General features: G+C 49.0%; 1 protein-coding gene across 3 annotated transcripts in view; it reads right to left on the reverse strand.

Annotated features, from left to right (window-relative positions):
- The window catches only part of SLC47A1 (solute carrier family 47 member 1), a 47216-nt gene extending 25580 nt beyond the window's left edge, over positions 1–21636 (reverse strand). For all 3 annotated transcript variants that reach the window (XM_090290684.1, XM_090290686.1, XM_090290685.1), the window contains exons 1-5: positions 21449–21636; positions 12258–12359; positions 10699–10767; positions 2273–2421; positions 1378–1420 (exon numbers count right to left, since the gene is read on the reverse strand). In XM_090290684.1, the coding sequence (XP_090146810.1) occupies positions 1378–1420; positions 2273–2421; positions 10699–10767; positions 12258–12359; positions 21449–21583 (498 nt within the window). In that variant the 5' untranslated portion in view covers positions 21584–21636. The remainder of the gene's footprint in view (positions 1–1377; positions 1421–2272; positions 2422–10698; positions 10768–12257; positions 12360–21448) is intronic.
- Between the last annotated feature and the right edge of the window lie 2744 nt (positions 21637–24380).

Raw genomic sequence — 24380 nt, forward strand, 5'->3', positions numbered from 1 at the left:
CTCTGAGTCTCTCCTGCAGGTGGGGTCTCTGACTCTCATGGATGTGGAGTTCCCATTTATATGTATTGTTGATGTAAAAAATGTTAAAACCTGTAGAGAATTTTTATGAGTTTATTTGAGCCAAGCTGACGACAATTGCCAGGAAGCAAAATCTCAACAGATTGAGAAAATGCTCCAGAGATGGCAGTTTTGCTCCTTATTTTCTAAATCACAAAGGAGGAGGCCTAAGGGGGTTCGATGAGATCCACTGGTGACAGATTAGGGAGGCGGGAGAAAGCAAAGCTGGCAAACCTCCAGGACTGGATAGAAAGTAAAATAGAGACAGGACAGTAAACAATGAACATTTCCAGCACGTAGAGAAGGTACGTGGGAGAACAAGTTACAATGAGGGACTCTTTGGTCGCCTGCTCTGGTGGCAGGTTGTGCCCTGAGGGGTCGGGAGAAGGGATTATGCTGATGTTCCAAAGATCTTTGACTGTTGATGCAAAAGGACAACAGACAGGCTCAGTTCAGGTAGACAGGCTCAGTTCAGGTAGACTGACCTTTGTCAAGGAAGATACTGGCCTAGGACATGACTGCCCACCATGATCTGCTTTTAGTTAAAAGGTTTTCATTTCAGACCATCCTGTATGGGCACGTTAGGTCTCTGAGTTTGCAAGGCCACCATGCAGGCCTCCCCTGAGCTTGTCATGTTGAGTACGTGGCCCCTTTTTCGTCCACAGTATGTATTAAATTTGGTTATTTTCTCTTGCTAATATGTTTCATGTCTGTTTCATTATTAGACCAGCCGGAAGGCCCCTAAAGGTAAAGGAAAGTTGGTTCCTCCCCATCAAGCTTCATTAATAGTCTTCTGGGACCACTGTTGTGCATGCGGTCTGTCCAAAATACCATTAAGCTGTACAATTAACTGTACGGCTACCGTGTCCAACTGAATAATATCAGCTTAGGCTGTTCATTGACCATGCACGTCTGTGTCAAACATTAACACACACTCAATGGTCTTGTGTGGCCATATTCAGCAAGCAAAAAACAATCTAAGGGTTCAGAGTGAGGCCTCCGGGTATTCTGAGATGCGGAAGAATGCACCCCTACACATGAAAAAGGTTTGAACTCCTCTCCATGGATGACTCCGGAGGTTCCTGCAGCTACAGGGATTCAGGACAGCGGCCTACTGCAGTCATCTCAACCCTGGTGTTTCTTGAGGGACAAATGCTTGTGTCTTTCCTGAGCATAATTAAAACCACCCTTTCCTGAATGAGCCAACACCACCTGTGGTAATCATATAAGATCGATTCAACTCATTGAATTCATGGGTAGCTCAGCTGCCTTTTACCAGCGAACCTCAAGAAGGAAACAGCTTAATCCTTGAAAACTTACAGGAAGAGCAGGAATGAAGATCATGACGTAGGTATGGGTAAGCCTATATGAGAAAGAGAAAAACAGTGAGGAAGGTCTCCATTTCGAGGTGAAGGAAGGCAAGGTCAACCAGCTGTAACTGCCTTGCACATCCTTGGCTCTTTCAAATTAATGGACTTAAACTGCTGGAGCAAATGTGAAAATTTATAATAGAACTTATCATCTTATAACCCAAATTATATCTCTTCGCTCTTCCAAGGCTTTATGTCTAAGACAGCATTTTTCTAACTCAGCACTAAGCTGGTTAATTCTCAGCTGCGGGAACTTCCCTGTGGTCCTGAGATGGTTTGTAGCATCTTGGGCTTCTACCAGAATTGACGCCCCGGTGCTGATAACCGGGAATGTCTGCCAGCATTGCCAAATGTTGCCCGGGCTCAGAGCCGCTGGTCTAAGACAGGGATTTTAAAGGTTTTTATCAATTAAATCAGTGGGGCTCAAATTTGGCAGTACATTAGAAGCATCCAGGTGGCCTTTCAAAGACCCCAGTGCCATGGCTGCACCCCATACCAGTTACAACAGAGTGCTGGGAGGGAAGGGGGACCAGGCAAGGCTGGGAGTTAACATCACCGAGGTGATTTTAATACAACCACACTCAATAATTACAAAGACCACAAATAAACACCACAAACAGCTATCTCACATGGAGGATGTTTGCAATTCTTATTTCTCTCAAAATACCCTGAAGTCACCCAGGTGAGGAGGGGGTCTAGGTCCGAGGTGCCAGCTGAGGAAAGCTCAACCCCCTTGTGGTGTGTGGCCTTGTCCCTGGTCTTTGTAATTCCCAGAGACTGAACTTGGATGGAAGCATCTTTCTTCTGGAATGGCCCCAATCCCGCCCTGGCAGGGTCCATCTCACCTGGACACGTCCGGGTCCTGCCCGAAGAGCAGCAGGAGCTGCTGGGTGTTGAGGAAGAGCGCCCAGCAGGGGAAGCAGCAGAGAAGCAGGATGAGCGTGCCCCTCTGCAGGATGACCCCCACGTGCTTCTTGTTGGAGCTGCCGTATGTCTGGGTGCACACAGCCAGAATGAACCCATTAGCACAGAAACAGCACCCCCAGTGCCCCTCCAGGCCTTCAAGCGTGCCTCATCAAATGGCCCTGAAGACTCTGCTACGTCCTTTCAGTGTTGGGGGTGTTCAGGCTTCGCTATCCGTAAGGATCATCTGGGGATGTCTTTAAAGCACTAATGTCAGGGTCCCACTAAAGCTAGTCTGGATTTAACAGGTCCAGGGTGGGGCCCAAATGCCAATAATTTTTAAAAGCTCCCCACGTGATTCTAATGTACGGTTAGGGTTACATCACCAGGAAACTTGTTGGAAATGTAGTATCTAAGGCGTGCTGGAGCCAGCTGCTATTGGCTTACTGAAGCCAAACAGCACACATCTCTTCCCAGGTCCCTGTTCAGTGACATACGTGTGGTAGCTTGAAATTAGATACAGAGGGAGTCGTTATACCACTAGAATCAGCCAACAGTACAAGTCAAAGCGTTTCTCTCCCTGTGGGCGAGAAACTATTCCTTGACATGATGGCTGCCTGCCTGCTGCCCCACCCACCACCAGCTGGATCCTGGCCATAAAGAGATGTTGTCCCAAAAACTCCCCCAGAGCAGACTGTCTGCTCAATCCCTCCTATTCCCCAGGCATGCTGGTTCTTGGCGCAGGGTGTCGCCCTGCCTCAGGCAAGCGTGTAAGGCATTTTCCCTTATCTGGAGTGGGTCACACCCCAGAACCCCTATCCACCCTCCCCTGTCCTATGTAATCCCTTAGCACCTGTCACGTAGTGTGGAGAATTTCCATGTCACCTTACTGCTGTGCAAGATGCTCCTCCTTTGTAAGTTCCCTTAATAAACTCTGGATGCAACAATGGAGTTCTTGTTCTTTTGTTTGGTCTCACAGCCCTGGGAAACTTTACATGTAATAATTGGCGAGCCAGCTAGGAGGCCAAAGAAACGGGCCTTGGGAAAGAGGCATCCGCAGGGCAAACCCCAGGTCGGCCATGACATCCATGTGGGGACGGGTGGCCAATATGCTAGACTTGTGGACCGCCTGCCGTGTGAGTACAGGGGTGCCCTGAAAATGCCTGCTGGTCTTATGAATTTGTTTGAAGAAGTTTGCTTTACACACTGCGGCAAGGCAAGCACATGGCCACAGCTGAGGGCTGACCCCTCTCACGAGCAGTTTGGCTGACCACCGATACCCCGCAGGAGGCAGAAGCCAGGGTTAGAAAACAGAAGATGAACTGAAACTAGAAAAAGATAATAAAATGTTGTCTACAACTCTGTTCACTGGGACTGGATGACAAAGTTTAGGGGGAAGAAAAGGTCTCTTTAGATACCACTTTTTTTTAGATCCTTACTTGATGACATATATACTGATTTTGAGAGAGAGCTGTGAGAGAGAATCATCAATTGGTTGCCTCCCGTATGTCCCCCAAATGGGGACTGAACGCTCAATTTGTGTATGTGCCCTGGCTGAGGATCGAACACACAACCTTTTTGTATACAGGATGGTGCTCCAACCAACCGAACCATGAAGTCAGGGCAGAACCCACTTCTTTTATGGAGCCCACGAGGTCTCTGCTTGTGTCTGTATGTTCACATGTGTGTCTATATGTGTGTTGCAGATATGTGCCATTTTCTACCTCTGGATGATATTGCTAATTTGTAAATGAGCTGTGTTTAATTGGCTTAGAAAACAAAGGATTGGCTACTTTAAAATTCTGAGAAATGCAGAAATCAAGTTCACATGATATAAGATTAATCTTTAGTAAATAAAAGCTAGTTTAAGTTTGTTGGTTTATGTAGAACAGACATGTCTTAGAGTTATCAAAGGGTTAAGAATTCTAATTAAGATGAAAGGAAAATAATATATGCTTTCAGTTAAAGAAGGAAAAAGTATAAAAATATATTTTTTGAGAGAAAGGGGAGTAATTTTGTCCTAAAGCGAGGCTGGTTGTTTCAGAATGGAAAGAGGAAAAACAGGATAAAATATGAATATTAAAAAGGAGAGTTATACCATAGAATGCTTGTAAAAAGTAATGTTGTGTGGTCCAGCTGAATTAATCAAGTACATGAAATTAAATAAAAAGCATAATCTGATGCAAAATTAGGGTCTTTTTCTTGAAACAGCTTTGAGGTATTCTAGAGGCCCCTGGAATGCCTTAAAAATGTTTTTTTTCTCCTTATTAAAAAAATATTAAATTAGGCTTTCCTGGTATGGTGAAATTACATGGGAAACATTGTCAAGTAAAAAATAACACTGAGCTCTGGCTGGTGTGGCTCAGTGGATTGAGCATCAGCCTGTGAACCAAGGGTCACTGGTTCAATTCCCAGTCAGGGCATATGCCTGGGTTGCAGTTGGAGGTGTGCAAGAGGCAACCATACATTGATGTTTCTCTTCCTTTCTTTCTCCCTCCCTTCCCCTCTCTCTAAAAATAAATAAATACAATCTTAAAAAAAAAATAATACTGAGCCTTCTTTATGTTGAATTTATATATATTATAAGTGTTCCAGAAATTTTGTGACATTCCTGAAAATCTGAGCTATCCTGACATAAGATATCTGTCATCAAAATTGAGGGACACACTAGACTTCTGGCCAAGATGGAGGCATAGGTAGACACACTTCCCCTCCTCACACAACCAAAAGAAGGATAACAACTAACTTCAAAACAAAGAACAACCAGAACTGCCAGAAAATTGAACTGTATGGAAGTCCAACAACCAAGGATTTAAAGAACAAATATTCATCTAGAGAGATTGGAGGACAGAAATGGGGAGCTGGGGCAGAGAGGATGCAGGATGGTGCTGGCCGAAGGCAGCAGGACAGCCAGAGGAACAGGTGGTTTCAAATTCACGTGTGGCAGATAAAAGCTGGGAGGGACACCTGGGAAGCAATCCCAGCCACAGGCCAGACTGCAGCCCAGGGTTCCAGAGTCAGGGAAACAAAGCCTCATTACTTCTGGCTGTAAAGACCAGTGGGCATTGGGGTGGCAAAAGAAACCGCCCATCTCTCAGAAGAGTCTGTTTAGAGGCCCCCATGGTCCTACAATGTATTCAAACCCACCCACTCTGGGAACCACCATCAGGACAACAGCTAGAGGGGTGCCAGTTGCACACAGGAAGTAGGTGAAGTGACTGGAAAAGGGGCAAGTGCCAAGCAAGTGGCACTGTTCCCTCTCTGATCCCTCCCCCAGATACAGCACCACAACATGGTGAAACAGGTCGCTCACAATGCCAAATACCTAAGGCTCTGCCCTCTATAGTGTAACAGGTAAGCCAAAATAGGGAGTTCTATCTAATACACAGCTCTATCTAATACACAGAAACAAACACAGTGGGACTGCCAAATCTAGGAGAAACATGGCCCAAATAAAAAAAGAGATCAAAGCTCAAGAAAAAGTACTAAGCAAAATGGAGATAACCAACCTAACCGATGCAGAATTCAAACCACTGGTGATAAGCATGTTCAGAGAACTCACTGAATATGGCAAATGCATAAAGGAAGAAATGAAGGTTACATTAAGTGAAATAAAGAAAAATCCACAGGAGACCAATGGTGAAGGGGAGGAATCCAGGGTTCAAATCAATGATGGGGAACATAGGGAAGAAATAAGTGGTCAACCAGTATAGAATGAAGAAAAGAAAAAAAAAAAAAAAGGAGAGAATAAGAAGACTCTGGGACATCTCCAAGAGCCAACATCCAAATCATAGGGGTGATAGAAGGAGAAGGGAAAGAGCAAGAAATTGAAAACTTGTTTGAAAAAAGAATGAAAGAAAACTTTCCTAATTTGGGGAAGGAAATAGACATACAAGTCCAGGTAGCACAGAGAGTCCCAAACAACTTGCCAAAGTTTACAGATAAAGAGAGAATGCTAAAAGCAGCAAGAAGAAAGCAGAGAGTTACCTACCAAGGAGTTTCCATAAGACTGTCAGCTGATTTCACAAAAGCAACTTTGCAGGCAAGAAGAGACTGGCAAGAAGTATTCAAAGTAATGAAAAGCAAGGACCTACAACCAAGATTACTCTAGCCAGCAAAGCTACCATTTGGAATGGAAGGGCAGATGAAGTGCTTCCCAGACAAGGCAAAGCTAAAGGAGTTCATCATCACCAAGCCCTTATTATATGAAATGTTAGATACTTATTTAAGAAGAAGAGAATCAAAACTATGAACATTAAACTGATAAACTCAGAACTATCTACAACAGAACCTAAAAAAAAATAAAAAACAACAAGAAACAAACTAAGCAAACAAGTAGAATAGGAACAGAATCATAGGTATGGGGATCATTTGGAAGGTTATCAGCTGGGGGGGCAGAGGGGGAAAAATGGGGAAACGGTGCAGGGATTAAGAAGCATAATTGGTTGGTACAAAATAGACAGGGGAAAGTTAAGAATAATATAGGAAAGGGTGAAGCCAAAGTACTTAACATGCACAACCCACGGACACGAACTAAGGGGGGTGGGATTGTTGGAGGGAATTGGGTACTAGGAGGAAGGGAACAAAGGGAAAATAAATCGGGACAATTGTAACAGCATAATCAATAAAATATACTATTTAAAAAAGTGTAAAAAAATGGCTGTAAGTTAAATGAAGGGTTGGGGCTGTGGGAAACCCAGTCAGCTGCTCTGTTCTCTGGGCTCCCTGGCAAGACCCATTTTTCATGTTTTGTATTCCTTCGGGTCTCATAATGCATTTAAACTGGATTTCATTCAACTGCCAGTCAGGATGGGTCAGCCACATGCCCTTGTTGTGTGTATATCTCTAGATGGGTTGAAGCCGTCGCCTGACACAAGGCCAATGCCCTCACAGTGACCAAAAATCTGTTAGAAACTGTTTTCCACTGGTATGCCTTCCAAGTGCTCCCTGATGCTGTGTTCCTTCCCAGCCTCCATGAAATGACATGGATGCTAAGCTGTGAGACTCACTTTCGCTGCAGCAAACCTTGTACACCGTCCTGAGCCACCGACAACAACAGTGAATCCACAAAACATTCAACATTTGGGCCCCGCAACTAAGTTCTGGGGAATCAGTCATGTGGTTGGGTAAGAACTGCTTTGTCCCCAAGGCTGTCATGGACAAAATACAAGCCTGTCCAATACGAACAGTCTCTGATGGGAATTCCGGGGTACTGGTGAAGTTTAACCCCATGTAGTGCAAGCCTTAGCCCATTATAATGCCTGGTAAGAACAGGCTGCCCCTGAGAGAGCAGAAATGCTGGTCACACAGATCAGCTCTGCGAATTCCACAGGTGGGGCTGCTGTTTGAATTGGGTGTTTCAGTGACCCTGGGAGGCATGAGCTGGGCATTATGGCAAAAATGGCAAAAAGAAAGAGTACCCCTTGGATTTTGGTTCCAACTGTGGAAGGGGTCAGAGATCAGATACACCCTGGTAGAAAGCCAGCTACCGTAAGAACTTCCCTTCCCATGAGGGGTGGATCAACAACGTGTTCCATTGACCCACCTCTGCCACGGATCAGTCTCCTACGCTGATGAAATGCACACCTCCTCACAACAGAGGAGTACTCTTTCAGCCCTGTCTCTAGTGGGCCCAGCAGCTATTGGGTCCGGTTGAATACATAGAACCTCCCAATGCAACCCCTGTGACCTACAAAAAGGAGGGGAAATTCTGGCTGGAGCCTGAGGCTCTAACCAGGGCGATCTGTCTACTTGACTGCCCATGGACACTATCTGGGTCCAAACAGGAAAAATCACAGTAGCCAATGGGCTGAGTTAAGCGTGGTTTGCTTGGTAATCACACAAGAACCTTGCCACGGTCCCTGGGTACTCACAGTTGGTCTGTTCTGAAAGGACTGACTCTATGGCTTTGACAGTGAGAGGTAGAGGCATGGGCAATCATGAGCAAACCTTTACAGGGACAAAAGATGTAGAAAGATATTTGGGCTCCCTTGCAAAAGCCGGACGCAGATTTTCCTGTTTTCCATGGCCCTGCCGACATGGAAGTGTCTATTCTTCCAGGTAATCAGGAAGCAGATGCCTTAGCAACTGGCCCATCAATGGACACTGAAAATGGGGTACACTGAAAAAGTGGACACCCTGGTGCCCAAGTAGGATGGCATGTAGCTAAGGGGGTAGGCTGGAGCTTAAGCTAAGGGCAGCAGCTCCAGAGTCAGCAAAGGTGCCGGCTCAAGTCTAGCAATTCGCTGCAGCCTCCAGTGGGTAAGGGACTGGCAAATTGACTACACAGGCCTCTCCCCTTGAGTAAAGGCTCCAAATATGCTCCAATGTGTGTTCACACAGGATGCGGTTAAACTCAGGCCTCCCTGTGTCGGCAGTTTAATCAGGCTGCTACCATAAAGGGACTAGAAAAATCTCAGTACTATGTATGGGTACCCCCAGCCAGTAGTGACTGGGAGGGTCACATTTCAAAGGACGCAATGCACAAGAGGGAGCAGAACACGATTCTGACTAGAGGTCCCACCTCCCCTATAAACCACAAGCAGCTGGGTGGATAGAATAGAAGAATGGTGTCCTTCAGCCAAAAAGTTTTTTGCTGGAAAACCTACCTTGGCCAGGCAGGCAAAGATGCTATCCTGGGCATTAATACATTTAAATGACCAACCCGTGGGGCCCACTGCCCCATATACCAGATTAAGGACTCCGACTGGACACCAATATGGTAAAGGTGTGAAAACAAAGGACACAGCAATGGTGTGGGTGCTTGCCATGGGCCACGGTAATAAGGGTACCAAGACCTACTGTCCTTGGAACAGGGACGGTTACTGGAATCTGCAAAGGGACATTCTGCTGGGAAGGGTCAGTTACTTCACATCCCTGGATGGGGAGGAACTTCTTAGTCTCCTGAGTGCCTCTGTCATCCTAATGCCCATGGAGACACGCTGCCTGTGGACTGGTACACACACCACTAAAAGAGGGGACAAGGTAGGGGTCCCAGTCTGGCTTATTCCCCCCTATTCACCTCCTCATGCCAGAAAGCACCACTCCCCTGGCCGGCATGGACGGTTGCACAGCCTGGCCATATTCCCAAGGCCATCTGGCATCCAAACACCAGGCTGCAAGCATCACACTCATAGAAGAAGCCCTCCCGATTCAAGTCCCTACTAAATATTGGTCTTCCCAACCTTAGACTTCTGCTGTTCCTGTGGCAACCAATAGTTATGGGGGGAGCCGCACCCCAGCTGAACGTTGTGGTTTTTATACCAGGTGAATCTGCTATGATTTCGTCTTCATTAACACATATGAAACCTCAAGTAAACACCGAGTGACCCAACCCCAAGCCTAGGTGACCGGGCACGCTAGTCCTGATCCTCAGGGGCATGATGGAAAACATTGTTACTAACACTTGGATTCCTTCTTTTAATTCTTTCTTTTTCTTGCACGTGTCTACACTGTTGCTGTGGACTGTGTCCCTAATGTGCCCAACTGGTAACTAAGCGAGCTATGTGTCTACTAACGAAGCCCTTTGCTGATCCCTCAGGGCCCCTCGGGGAAGAAGGGGGCACGGAACATTGTAAGAGGTGGTCGTGGGGGTGGGGTGGAGGAGAGATTATTCCATGATGTGTTTCCCCTAAGTTTCCTCGAGACGGTCTGACGGGCCCCTCCCCATGTTCCACAGGGTGCTGGTTTGTGCTGGCTCCTAGAACAGGCCTGCCGGGGGCAGCATGTGAAGCCTCCCCTTGCCTGGGGCGGGTCTCACCGCAGTGCCCCGTCCATCTTTCCCTGCCCCATATGTCCCCATAGTGCCTGCCACATGGCACAGAGGACTCCAGGTGGCCTTGCAGCCACCTAGGTGCGCCGCCCCTGTAAGTTCCCTGCATAGGCTCTAGGTGCAGTGATGGGTCGTCAGCCTCTTTGGGGAATTTTAGGAACACTTGCCACCCAACACTGGGTTGTCCATCATTACCAGCATGCCCTTGGGTGAAGCCCGCCCACCTGGGTCGCAACTATCCCCCAGGTGATTCTGATGAACACTGAAGTTGGAGAAGCACGGACTGTCCCAAACTCAATGATGTGGAAAGTGACAGAAGGGACTTGTACAAAATGGCCTCCATCTGGTCAAAACGTAGTATAAGAGAGTCACGCAGATACATACGACCCGCACAGGCCTGAGACAGACTCCTAGCCACACCTCAGAGGAGGCAGGCAAGCAGAGCTGTGGCAGATGGCAGGCAACACGCTGCAGGGTTGGCCACTCGGGGTTTTGTCCCTCTGGGCACATGACCGCTCCTGCTGGTGGGGTTCTTCCAGACACACTCAGGAGAGAGCTCCAGGTCACTGTGAGGGGTAACCTGGGGCTTCCGTTTACCTGAGACATGAGGGTGTCACAAGCAGAAGATAAGCCAAATCCCACGGAGATACCGGTGACATTGATCACCTGGAAATAAATGCACAGGAGAGGCCACTCAGAGTTCAAGGAGGGCAGGAGGGCAAACTCTCTGTGTGCCCTGATTGGAGCCACAGGCGCTGCGCCAGCCCTGTCACTGCAGTCACCTCCACCATCCGCCTGCAGCCCCTGCCCAGATCCCCAGGCCCGCTGAACTGAAGGGCATGCTCAGGTTTCGGGAGGAAGAAAAATCAAGGCCGAGGTTGTTACTCAGCCTTTTTCTTTTTTAAATCTTAAGCATTTTGCTCCCTCGTTTCAGAGGACTGCAAACCCTTCCTGGGGGGAGGCGGCGTGGCACAGCGGCAGTCTTGGGTAGGTGCGCCTGCTCAAGAGCAAGCATGGCTTGTTATGATAGCCTGAGGGACCTGGGAGTGCAGAAGCAAGTCTCCCAGGTCAAGGCCAGTGCCAGAGGCCTCCCAGGTCAGCAATACAACCCCGGGGTTCCTGGCGCTTTGGGGAGCCCAAACCTCAACCCCCAAATCAGGGAGTGATGTGGCAGGACATTTGATGCTCTCCTTGTCTGGAACCTGCTACCTCCACCTGAGTCTGCAGGGAGACGCCCGGCTGACCACCCACACCGAGCCCAGCCCAGAGGCTCCAGCTTTCTTGTGCTTCCCTGACCAAAGAGAATCTACCGAAGGCTAGCTGAGTACCTTTCTGTCTTCCCCCAGACTCCCAAACATTAAAAACGAAAAAGGATAATTAATCCTGGGGTTGTCCATGTTGCCCCCTAAAAGCAAGATAATCTGTTTATATGTACCTGGGGACTAGTTCAGAGTAGACTTGCCCAGTTCACAGATTACAACGCCTGGACGGAGCAGGCAGGTGAGTATGAGCCTCGTCAGGGCAGGAGCAAAGGGGAGTGGGGAAGCTGAGGAGAATAGGGACACGCGTGCTGACAGCCGCTGGGTCCTCCTTTCTAAGGACACCTAGCTGGCCGGGCCCGTGGGCCACGCATAGCCCGTTACCCCCCGCAGAGGCCACAGGCATCTCCCTCTGGTTTGGCGGCGTTGCATAGAAGATCCAGGGAGGATCTGGGCTTTAGCTATTAGGATGCAGGATTCCATCCTCCTGTTCAGCTCCTAGGGCAGGACTCTGAGAGAGACGCACAGGTCGGTGGGCGGGGGTGGGCGCCGCGGTCTCTGCTGACGTCAGCGCTCCGCCCCTCTTCCCCAGTCCCTTCTGCCGGGTGTGGGAGCAAGCCGAGGCGGTGGGCAGAATAACGCCCCCTCAGAGATGTCCCTGTCCTCACCCCAGAATGTGGCAATATGTGGAGTTCTAGGGCAAAGGGCAATCGGGCTGCAGCCCTGCCCACGCCGTGATCTGAGTTAGCGCCGTGAAGCCCACTTCAGACCTCCGAGCCCAGCACTGCGGGACAACCCCTCGCGCTGGTTTAAGCTACTGGACTGCGGTGACCCCCCGGGCAGCGCGCGGAAACGGGTGCGGCTGGCGCGGACGCCTTAGGCCAGCCCCGTACGCACTGCGGTCGCCAGGGTGACGGCGTCCAGTTCCAGCTTTCCCAGATGGCCGCAGAACACGGAGCTCACGAAGCTGATCAGAAACACCATCAGCTGGGCCAAGAACTGGGGAGAGACGGAGAACAACAGGTGACGCCACCGTGGACGGAGAGGGCTGCGGCTCCTGGGGCACCCCCGCCCTCGCCAAACCCACCCCGGGCAGGAGGAAAGGAGCTTTTCCTGAACCAGCCTGCGCGGCTCAAAGTGGGATTTCCGGTGGGCTTCTCAAAACATAGTAAAAAGTACACTTGTAACTGCTATCAGAATCACCTTTTTAAAAGCTTCCTAGCTTTTAAAATTTATTTTTCACCTTAGAGCCTCCTGCCATAGATCACATGTATATTTCTCTCTGAAGTTTTCAGAAGCTGCGTTCTGAGATAAACCCCTTGCTATCCCAGATTCACAGTGAGAACTGGAGAGAACGGCCTCCAGTAGCCAGCAAGAAAGTCCACAGACGGGAGCAGCTGAGACAGAAATAACACCAGCCAACGGGGCCGGGAACCTCGCGGGAAGGGTTATGTTACGGGTCTGCGGAGCACCATTAATTCCTGAGCTCTGGGAGGCCTCAGGGAGCAGAGCACATTCCGCCTCTGGAGCACTGAGCTATCCCTCCTCACAGGCCCAGGAGTCACTGGGAATCGCTGTAATGCTTTAGCTGCAGGTCTGGACACTTACCTTGTTTCCTTCAGTTAATTTAAATCCACCTGCTCACCGCCCACCCACCCCTCGCCGGAGCCAGTCAGTCCAACACGTCGAAGGAAAGCCTTTCGGTCCCAGAAGGCTCCTGTGGTCCAGGCAGTGGACCCCGCCGACTCCCGCCCCCCCCTCCCCCCCCAGGAAAGACAGCAGGTGCTTAGAGACAACAGGGCTGCCCAGCTTCTCAGCCCTTCACGGGAAACATACTCCTGGGTTCTGAGCTCAGACAAGGCTCTGTTCTGCTTGGGTTTCCCATGGCGGCTTCTAGTCTTCGCTTCCAACACGGCAGTGGGTCCGAATTTTCAGGTTCCCACCCCTGACGTTTCAGATGACAGCCCTCTTTCCTCCCCAGAACCCACATCTGTGGAGAGAGTGTTCAACTCCGTTGATGGACCCAGATCTTCAGGACTTGAAAGGCCCGCTCCAAACCATGCGGAGGTGGGGGAGCACGCCGTTTCTGCATCCACTTCCAGCCATGGCCCAGGCACCTCTCCCGCTACACAGAAACTACGGGTGACTAAGCTCCAACAAGGCCTCCTGCTACTCGGCACAGGGGACATTTTCCGAATGCATTGCAGAAGTAAGCCAAAGCCAAGGGACACTGAAAGCTGAGGGGCAGGGGTGTAAATACAGATGGTCCGCACGAAAAGCCCAATTCTGCAGAACCTGAAGCTGGAGCCGGGGACACAGCAGCAGCTCTGACACTACCCTGTGGCTTCACTCAGTGTCTCTTCGTCTGTGAGTTTATGCAGCTGTAAGAATCACAGGGTCCGTTCTTTCTGTAAACTCAGCGTCGCTTTCAAACCTCTTCAGATACTTGTCCCTTAAGCGTTTATATGCATAAACCGTTGCAGTCAGTTGTGTCACGAGTCTGCTCTCCCCTCCTCTGTGGAGCGTGGCCTCTCTGCAGGCCACACGGAAACTTCTCATGGCTTCACAGGAAAACGAGCTCCGTCTCCGTAGGGCCGGCCTTTGGGCGGCTCCCCGGATTTTGATGTTACAAATCATACTGCACAGGACACCTTCACTTGGGTGGAGAAGGGGCCTTTCCTCAGGGTGAGCGCCCAGTCCAAGGGTGGGAATACAACCACATGCTGGCTGCATAATGACATCTGGATGATAGAGATTATGGCGGAGACTTTAGATGAACCTGCGTCCGTGGGAGGGGCTCGGGGTTATGGGAGGAGTGCTGAACTCAGTCCTCCGGAGAGTCCTGCAGGAAGAGTTCTATGCTCACAGTAAAGCTCTATGGTTGTAACGGTCCCTCCCCTACCTTCCTTTCCCGCCCATCACTCTTGTGTATGAGCTTCTCCATCTTGGCACACCAAGCAATGTGTGCACATGGCTTGTAATGTCTAAATGCAACCTTTTCCCTTTTTTTCCCATTGTATGAATGCATCGCTTATTAATTCAATCCATGGCCTGTCCATAGTAATGAACTTCCCACTTGCACACATCTCTTTTTTTTTTTCTTTTAGATTTTATTTAGTTTTAGAGATAGGGGAAGGGAGAGAGAAAGAGAGGAAGAGAAACACCCATGTGTGGTTGCCTCTCATGGGCCCCCAACTGGGGACCTGGCCTGCAACCCAGGCATGTGCCCTGACTGGGAATCGAACCAGTGACCCTATTGGTTCATAGGCCGGTGCTCAATCCGCTGAGCCACATCAGCCAGGGCTGCACACATTTCTTTGAATGCTTGGGGGAAGATATCCTTTAAGAGAAATTCCTAGAAATGTAATTGTTTTCAAAGGGTATACATATTTCAAGTTTTCACAGATCGTTCCAAAGTGCGTGTTTGTATAGAGAGGGTATGGGTGGGGATGGAAAAGTAATCCAGCTTCCCCATCCCCAGACTTCAAGGCCTCTTCAAACTGAGGGGTATGCTGTGTGGAGTGGACATGACAGCACTCTTGCTTTTGTGGAGGTAAGAGATATAATAAGATCACCAGCAACACCAGGGAAGACTTGTGAGCCTGGAGAGTGATCTTGGGCAGACTTACCAAGCCTGGGGACTGAGCCCCTCGGGGGCTGCTTGGCTGATGGCGGAGGTGGGCAGGTGGTGAGGACTCCCTCAGTACCGGCTTCTCACAGAAGGCAGGCGGAGTGGGTGAAACAACGCCTAGTACAGACCCCTGGGCACGGCTCAGGGAGGGACTCAGCCCATGACTGGGGGTGCGCACTGTGAGGTGAACATGGAGGACAGACCCGGAGCCTGAAGGAGAGTAACAGAGGCCCCAAGCCTCCCCCATGGTGACCCTACACTCCTCTAGAGGGAACCCCACCAACTGCTATAGCCCGGGGTTCCTAGAACTCGAAGCAGAAGCTGAGATGTCAGATGCTTCAGCCACTCCGGCAGTTTGGGGCTCCTGGCCTAATCCTGGGTTTATCGCAACCTTTTTCCTTTTCCCCAAATAAATCTTTTTTGGCGATGAAACACCTACTTAATATTACTTTTCAGTCAACAAGGTCAATGGTGAATCTAATGTATACAATGGTGGTCCCATAACATTATAATGGAGCTGAAAAATTCCTACCACCCAGTGACAGCCTAGCTGTCATGAGCAAGGGAACGTCCATTCCCCAAAGGAGTCACTCACAAACATCTGTGTCTTTCTGAGACAGGCCAGTAGCCAGGACAAATGGACTAGAGAAACTGAGATGGATAGTTAAATAGCCAAGCAGTTTGCAGCCGTCTAGTGAACTGCAAAGTCCTACCTTCCCCAACCTAGGACACTTAAGAGTAAATGGTTTATGCTTCTCCCCGACCAGAGGGTAAATAGCCTAAATCACCCCACTCAGGGAGACAGATGGCTGAGATCCAACTCCTGCCATTTGTGCCAACCACACCCAAGAATGGATGAGGTCGGGAATAAATCTCATTTGGGCACATCAGCATAAAGCTGATAAATATTCTATTGAGATCCTCCCCTAAACTCCCAGCTTTCAAAACCCTCAAGACAAAGGACCCAGAGCTCCCCCCCACCCCCACCGCCAATGTTAGCTTCATCTTTCTCCCTCCTAAGTTCAAAAGGGCCCTTCTTTTGCCTCTAACATGTTTCCTGAGCCCATGTCTTCCAAAGGCCCTTCTTCTGCCTCTGTAACTTTCTAAATAAACTTTCTCTTATAGTCTGAGTCTGACTCTGAATTCTTTCTTTGCTGGAACTCAAAAACTGAGGTCCAACTTCACCGGTACCCACTGGCGCCATTTCACTGCCAGCATCGCTGGTAACATTTCCACAATGCTTGCATTTGTTAGAGGAGACCTCCCCCATAAGCCAAGAATTACATTCAGGTTCTACACAGAACAGGGACACATTACACAATAGACGTGAGCACAGAGAGCTCCGGAGCAAAGTCCCAGTCACTGACTGCGCCTGCCGGTGGAGAGGCAGGGTTGGTCTCAAGCCCAGAGGCTGCAGTGGCAGCCCCAGCTGGTGGAGTGGAAGCACTCCAAGTGGAACGCTGGGTGGTCGGAGCTCTGAGTTCTTACAGCCCACCAGGGGTGGGGGTCTCACTCCTATCTATGTCCAGATGGAGCCCTTTCCCAGGGTCCAGATATGTGGTTTGGGTGTTTCTGTTATACCCCATGACCTCAGTCTTGACATAGCACTCACCATAACCGTCATGGCTGACTGATTTCATGGATTGTCAAAAGTGTCCCTAAAGTCCGCTCTGCTATTGCTGTGTACTCTAACACAATGTATTACACATACACTTACCACTGTCCACAGCAGTCTGTGCAGTAACACGCTGTACAGATTTGTAGTCTACGAGGTGTAGGGGAACAGCTTGTCACCCTACGGTACCTCTTTGGCATAGGATTGTTTTAGGTTGGTTAATTTTAAGACACAGCAGACAAGGAAGGCGGTCTGAAAATGAAGCACAAGTTACCCTTGGTAAAAGACATTCACATTTGGAAGGAAAATCTTCACCGACAAGGGTGTGACCCTGGCAGGTCAGGTAGAAAATGGCCGTATCTTTAGAAACTCTTGTCTATGAAGAAGACAAAGACTTAAATCTGCACAACTAGTTGACCCTCGTTCTCTGTGCTTTTCCTGGTGACCTTCCATGACTGACTTCCCCCACCTCAATATGTTCTTATGTCTCCAGCTAAAGTGGTATTTAAGGTGGTGGCTTCAGCCATTTTGGGGAGTTAGTCACTTTTCATGAGTCTCTCTCACATATACAAGAGGTATACGTGTTATTAAACTCCTGTTTGTTTTTCTCCTGTTAATCTGTCCTTTATAAAGGGCTGTCTCAGCCATGAACCCAGAAGGGTCAGATGCAAAATTTTTCCTTTCCTACAGAGCAATAGGCGATATCATATAACCTAGGCACGTTGTAGGCTACACCATCTAGGTTTGTGTAAGTGCACTCTATGATGTTTGCATAAGGATGAAATTACCTAATGATGCATTTCTCAGAACGCATCCCTGTTGTTAAGTGGCAACTGACTAGTGAAGTCACCTAGACAAAAGGTCAGAACACAATGCCCAGATGGTCCAACAGAGGCTCTTCCTGAGCTCCAGTCCCTGGGGGATCCTGGCCCAGAGTTCCAACTTGCTAACCAGCACTGCTTCTCAGTTCCTGGTCACAGCGAGTGATTCCTGCACAGACCCATCACCGAGGTCCTTGTTCACAAGGCTGAAGTCTATCTGAAAAGATTGCCATGTCTATGGGGTTGAGGGGTCTGCTTTGCAAATCCCCACCCCTACCCCGTATACATACAATCAAAACGCACTAGTCAAGGACCAGACTGTCCAGAGCTGCCTTATCTCAGAGTAAGTCGTTGTGCCCGGGAATCATCCAGCCTGCACACTGGTTTGCTCCCCCAGATGCCTCAAGGATGGCTGCCCAGCAGCCTGAACTGGCAGTGGCTCAGATGCAGCCAAGCTTCCTACCATATGAAGGTCAAACAGTAGCCTTCCTGTTTGTTCAGTGCATCCTCTGACCGTTACAGAGCGGGGTCCCAAAAATTCCCCACGGCCCACAGTTTGGAGATGGGGGATGGGACTCAGTGGAGCACAGCCATTTTCCTAAAAAATACCTAGTTTCTTAATATGTTAATAGCTATAGTCATTCCAGACACCAAGGAGATGGGAGGGGCTTTGACCATAAAATGATGACGAAAAGTTTACAGGGCCCACGCAAAATTCTACAAGTGGCCGCGACTGGTCACCACACACTGATTGTGTCACAGGCAGAGGTCAGGCATTTAAAAATAAGGCGGCAGCCATTAAGCCAGAAAGAGGACCACACAGGTTGAAAGAGAGCAGAAGCACCCCACCAGCCGGCCATAAGGTTGGGTGGGTAAGAAGGTGCCATGTGGTTCTGGATTAAAAGCTGAAAAACACTGCAACACGGGCAGAACCTCCCCAATCAATGATTGGGAGCTGCTGGTAAAGCTGAACTACGTCTGGAAAATACAAAGCCAGGAACTTCTGTTTTCCCAGAGGGAAATAGTACCTCTGACTTTTCTGTTCTGAAACTGGCCTGGTTTGGGAGGGAGAGGCAGAATTATGTTTGTGGGTGTTTTAAACAAAGTAAGACTTAACGGCAGAAACCCGCCATTAATCTAAACCCGTATAACCTTTAAATAACCAATCCCTTTTCTTTTCACCAAACTCTGGTATCGGGAGTTATGCTTTTCAGCCGTGGGCAATCGAGCCCCTCATAACTGAACGGCTGGGGAGTTCTGCTTCAATCGGGGCAGCCTGTGGGTTCTGTTTCATGACTTCAGTCAAGCCCATCTCTCCAGATGCTCCTCACCCAACGGGGCCCTCCTGGTCTTCCTGCCCTGCGGCCCTGAGGGTTACCCAGCTCCCAGGTGTTCCTTTCTCCACAGATGGAAACCGGCCCTCTCAGTTTGGGCCCAGGCGGGCCACCTCTCCTATGCTCTCTGCCGTACTGTGCAGCGCCCATGCCTCTGGGGAACAGGCAGTCCCCATCCTCCCCACCCCCCAGCTTTTTTCAGAAGTCTGACCAGTCAGCCTGGCAGTGAGGTGCTAATGACAAGAGAGCATGGCTAGGTCATTTCTACTACCACCCCCTCCCTCACAAACACACGGTTTCCTAAGGCTTTCTGTCAGGTAAATGCAAAATGTATTATCAACGTAAGAAACATTCAAGCCTGTACAGAGTTTTTGGTGAGTTTATTTGAGCCAAACAGACGACAAGTGCCGGGAAGCAACATATGAACAGGCTGAGAACTGCTCAGAGAATGGCGGGTTAGCACCTTATTTTATACATCACAGTCAAGGAGGAGGTCCCATGAAGTCCACTGGTGACAGGTTAGGGAGGCGGGAGAAAGCGAAGCGGGCAGACCTCTGGGATTGGATACAAAGTAAAATGATCGACACGTCATTTACACAGGTGGGTACAGGACACTTAACAATCAACAATTAACTCAATAACAATGAGGGGATTTGTGTCTCAGCTTGTGCCCAAGGAGTTTGGGAAAAGAGGAAAGTTACCTTGACCTTCCAAAGTCTGTTATCATAGATGCAAAAAGACAACAGACAGGCCCAGTTAAGGTAAAGACTGACTTTTGTCAAGGAAGATACTGGCCTAGGACATGCCTACCCGCCAGGAACTGCTTTTAGTTAATAAGTTTTAATATGGGCCATCCTGTGTGGTTACTTCAGGTCTCTGAGTTTGTAAGGCTGCCTTGCAAGCCTCGCTGATCTTGCCAGGTTGATCTGTCACCCCTTTCCTGTCTTTGCAGGTGAGCACTGCCTGGCCCACATGTCCCCATGTGCCCTGCATTACTCTCTCCCGGGCCTCGGTAAGCTGAGTGGTGAGTGCTAACACCTTAGCCTGAATCCTCTGGGTACTCCCAGGTCAGTGTTAACATGAGAGGCCTGTAAGGGAGATAGGGAATGGCAGAGAGGGTTCCACAGAGGAAACCCAGACCACGCACCTCCCTGGAGAGCCGGGTGTGGGACCCTGAGCAGGGGAGGAAGAGGGGACATCTCTGCCCCATCTCCGCTCACAGCAGGTAGGAACAGAGATGAGACCGGGAGAGGCTCCATCCACAGTTCATGAGACTAAACAGGTGCCAGAAGTCTAGGACCTCACTGGGTAAAGCCATCATGTCACATAGAAACGCACACAAGACTGGAAGGACAATTCCCAAATTATCTCTCAGTGGTGGAATTTCAAAGCTTTTTTCTATTGCTTATCTTGGTTTTCTATTTTTCCTACAAAGCATATATATTATATTTGTGCTTAACAGTTTTATACATATACCTATATGCATATAAAACAGAAAGGGCCAGGGCTCAGAGCATCAGGCTAGTGCTCATCCCTGGAGACCAGGAAGGTCCCCTCCATCAAGGGGGCCAGCTCACTGCAGGAGTCAGCCGGGACAAAGGACCTGTCCTGGGAGGGGCTGCGTCTCAGAAAGCTGCCCTGTTTATTTATTTTTTGTACTATTAGAGCAATAACAGCCTTGCAGAGACTTTTCTCACAACAATTCTGCGAGGGCGTGTTCGGCCAAAGCCAATTATTCTCCTTACGTTAGAGATGAATGAGCAGAGGGCAGAAGGGGTACAAGCCTATTCTGTTTCCTCACCCACCTTCCAATATCAGAGCAGGGCCCTGGGACCTAGGGGTGGAGATTTCAAATCACGCATTTTTTTTCTTTCCCTTCTGCAAGAGGGCTTCACAAACCCCTTCCTACTGGACGGATTTTCATTTCACATCCTTGTCCCTGGCATTATTTTTGCCACTGTGCCTACCACAATGGGTATCACAAGTTTCCACAAACAACATGACACCATGCCACAGGGCACACTTGCTGCCACAGGCTTTGCAGAGGCAGAATGTCTACCCAGGTCCAAAGGCTTACTTGCGCCATAAAATCACACAGAGTTTTTGCCCAGTAATGGTTCCCTCACCCTGTTAGCCTGAGAACCGCCCAAACTGGCGGGAGAACAGGGACGGGATTACTTTTCTGTGGGTCTTGTGGTTTTTAAAACCCACATTACTTTTAAATAGATAATGCAAAAAAGACCTCTATCCTAATGATTTAAAAAAATAAAAATAAAAAAACACCTCAACCCAACACTTTTTCTGAGCATGATGTCTGGGGGAGGCCAGTGTGGGACAGGTGGCCCCCTGTTTCCTTGCGCAGAGGCTGACTCCAGATAAGAAATATTTGGGAGCTCTTATTCCAACACAGAGAGCGAATTCACTTGCTTCCTGCACCCAGGGAAGGCAGGCCGAGCTCCTTAAGGCGAGCAGGTCCCCGCTCCCCAGACGCTCCCAAAGCCGAGCGTGCGACTGCGGCGCCAGCTGTGCCCCCCGATCCGGGGGACGAGGGCAGGGCTGTGCAGGGCGAGCGCAACACTAGCGCCCGGGAGGCACGCACGCACGCCGCCTCCAGCTCGCTCCGCTTCACCCCTCCCAAGTCACGAGGGGCGACACGGTCACTGGGCTCCCAGACCGCCCAGACTCACCGCGGGGCCCGCCAGGACCAGGAGCGCCCTCAGCTCCTCTCGGAAGTTGGACAGCTGCAGGCAGCGCGGCCCGCGGCGCTCAGGGCCGGCCTCCCGGTCTCGGGGCCCGGCCCCGGGCTTCTCGGGAGACTCCATGTGCCTGGCGCGCTGCGGCAGGGAGTGCAGAGGCTGCTGCCTGGAGGGCGCAGGGCCCACGACTCTTCCCAGTCCCCGCCCCGGCCCGCCCTCCCCGCCTCAGCCCGCCCGGCCCCAGGCCGGACGAGCACGCCGCCAGCCAGTCTGCGATTTGGGGCGCGTCCCTTGCACCTCCGCGTGCGCGAACTCCCAGACTTGAAGACCAACTTTGGAGAAGTCGTGGAAACAAACTGAAAGCGTTGTGGGGGCTGGGCCCTCTGAGCTTCAGACGCCGCCGACTCGGGGGCTGTCCTGGGCTCTGCGCCTTGGATGTTGGGGGGCAGGGGGGAGGTGGTAGTGTCTCAAGGCCCGAGGGGTGGGTAGAGGTAATGAGCCACCCAGCTGGGCCAGCCAGGGGCGCTGGTAGGTGCACGCCCGCGTCTTGGACACCTCCGGCTCTGGTGGTGGCCGTTCAGTAGCTGGCCTTCAGCACAGACCTTTAGCACATGCTTTAAGACGGAGTTCGGAATTTGCATACTTTTTCTCCTACTAGTTGTTCCATTAAAGAATTTAGACTGTGAGGATAAAGCATTTCCCAGTAGGACCGTTCATGTTCCTTTGGCTGGTTTTCCTGGATGTTTCTTTGTCAACCTGATGTGGAGAACAAGTTACCGTGAGCATCAGCAAACATTGCTTCAAAGGACACCTGCCACATTCTACCTGGGAGCGCAGGGGCAACTTGCCTGCTTCCTAGCGCCTCGGTTTCTCCATATGTAAGCTCAAAATAATACCTACATCTCCGGTTGTGATGAGGATTAAATAAGATTGTATAGGTGGACCACCTGCCCTCAGTCTGGGACACAATAATTGCCTAACAAATGATAGTTACCAGGACAAGGAGGATTTCTGTGATAGTAAAAAATCCTTCTGTTGTAAATACCCTAACTTAAGCAAAGAAAATGGAAAATGGAAATTTTGAGGCTCACCTAATCAGGAGGTTTGGGTTCAGGAATTTTAAAACAAAGTCATCGGTGCTCTCCTCTCCCTCCCTCCTCCCCTGCCCTCTTCTCCCCACTATTTTTGATTCTCTCCTTGGTGTTTTTCTTTCTCTGTCAGCAGCAATCTTCTCCTGCTCAGGAGAGAGTGGCCTCCAGTGTAGGGGTTAAGAATGAGTCACTCCAGAATGTGCCTCTGATATATGCACATTATTTTGCACTCAAGCCAGTGAAGACCCTAGGGGCTCAAGAAAACCTTCTGCCTCACCTCCCCAACTACCTAGAAGAATTTAAATTAGGAGCCTGGCCCATAATAGGAGTTATTATCAGAGATAACCTTTTCAACTAGGGTGGACAAACTACTAATTACTAAATAGTTTCTCTTCTTACCATCCTACAATGACCTTCCTCGCCCCTGAAGCCCCAAGGCGCCTTACCTGAATGCCATGTGTATACCTCATCTTCCCCTTTCTGTCTTGAACCTCTCATTTATGTGGGGTATATGTCTCATGTAGGGGGGTTCCCACGTGCACAAAATTAAATTTGATTCTTTCTTGTTAATCTGTCTCCCGCTGATTTGATTACACTGGGGAACACAATTTTCATTGAGTTAGATCTGACACTTGTTTTTGACTAACTTTTGGCATCTGAATCCAAAAACACAACAACTTTTTAAGGTAAAGGATACCCTCCCCTTGTCCCCAAAATCATACAAAACGTATATACAAAAGAAAATAAAGAAAAAATTACCTGAATATACTGTTTATTTAGTTATTTTATTCATATAAAGGCTATATATTGTTACTGTAAGTCAAATTGTGTACAAGTAGTAAAGTTCTGCTACCAAACATACATATTAAGGTATTTTATCTTTTCAAACGACAGGCTAGGAAATGCCAAAATGAGACACTTGAAACCATCTCCTTCAGTTGGCAAAGCTTTAACAAATTGCTTCATGAGACCCAGTTTTATGTGCAGAGGTGGGAATATAATGTTCTTTCTGTCAACAAGAGGCTCATGTAGAATGTTTGGATCACCAGGTTTGAGGTCAGATCTTGGAGGCCAATTCAACTCCACCCAATGCTTCTCACGAGCTCTTCTGTCCCACATACACAGAAAACAGGGATACTTGGTGTATCTGCATTGCTGACCAAGAAGGAAGCAGACCATTTGAAGGTCAACACAGATGATCCAATTGTGCTTGTGATATTGCAACAGATCAATGACTCTCTCTGTGTCTTCATATTCTTCACAAAAACAAACTGAATGGCCAATTGGGACTGCACCAAATAAATTGCCATTGTGGAGGAGGACACACTTCAAGCTCTGCTTTGAGCTATCGATGAACAATCACCATTCAGTTGTGTTATAGATTAAAATTCCCAATTTCTCCATTAAACCATGTATGTTATGGCAATACACAACACCACCGTCACTTCGAAAGTACTGCAGAAATGCACTTTCTCTTGATCAAAAGTAGGATGCTTTCACTCCTTTTTCAAGCAAGTTTTTCTCATTCAATCTTGATGCTAGGAGTTCTGAAGCCTTTTTGGATAGTCCCAAATCTCGTGCCAAATTATTCAACTCATGCTGATCAAATCCCTTACAAACTGAGTCATCTTCAATTTCAAAATCTTCATCGTTGCTGTCACTTAGTTCTTCACCATGCTCGAAAGACGGTAGTTCAATGAAAACTGGCACTGGGCTTTCAGCTGAATGAGGCACTGGGCGTATGGCTGATGGTAGACTAGGATACTCTATTTTACATTTATTTTTCTTGTTCTATCCTGACGTTTTCATTATACAAAAGTAACAGTCACTTA

The sequence above is a fragment of the Furipterus horrens genome, unplaced genomic scaffold (genome assembly GCF_987537825.1).
Source record: "Furipterus horrens unplaced genomic scaffold, mFurHor1.1.pri manual_scaffold_11, whole genome shotgun sequence".
NCBI classification, from domain to species: Eukaryota; Metazoa; Chordata; class Mammalia; order Chiroptera; family Furipteridae; genus Furipterus; species Furipterus horrens.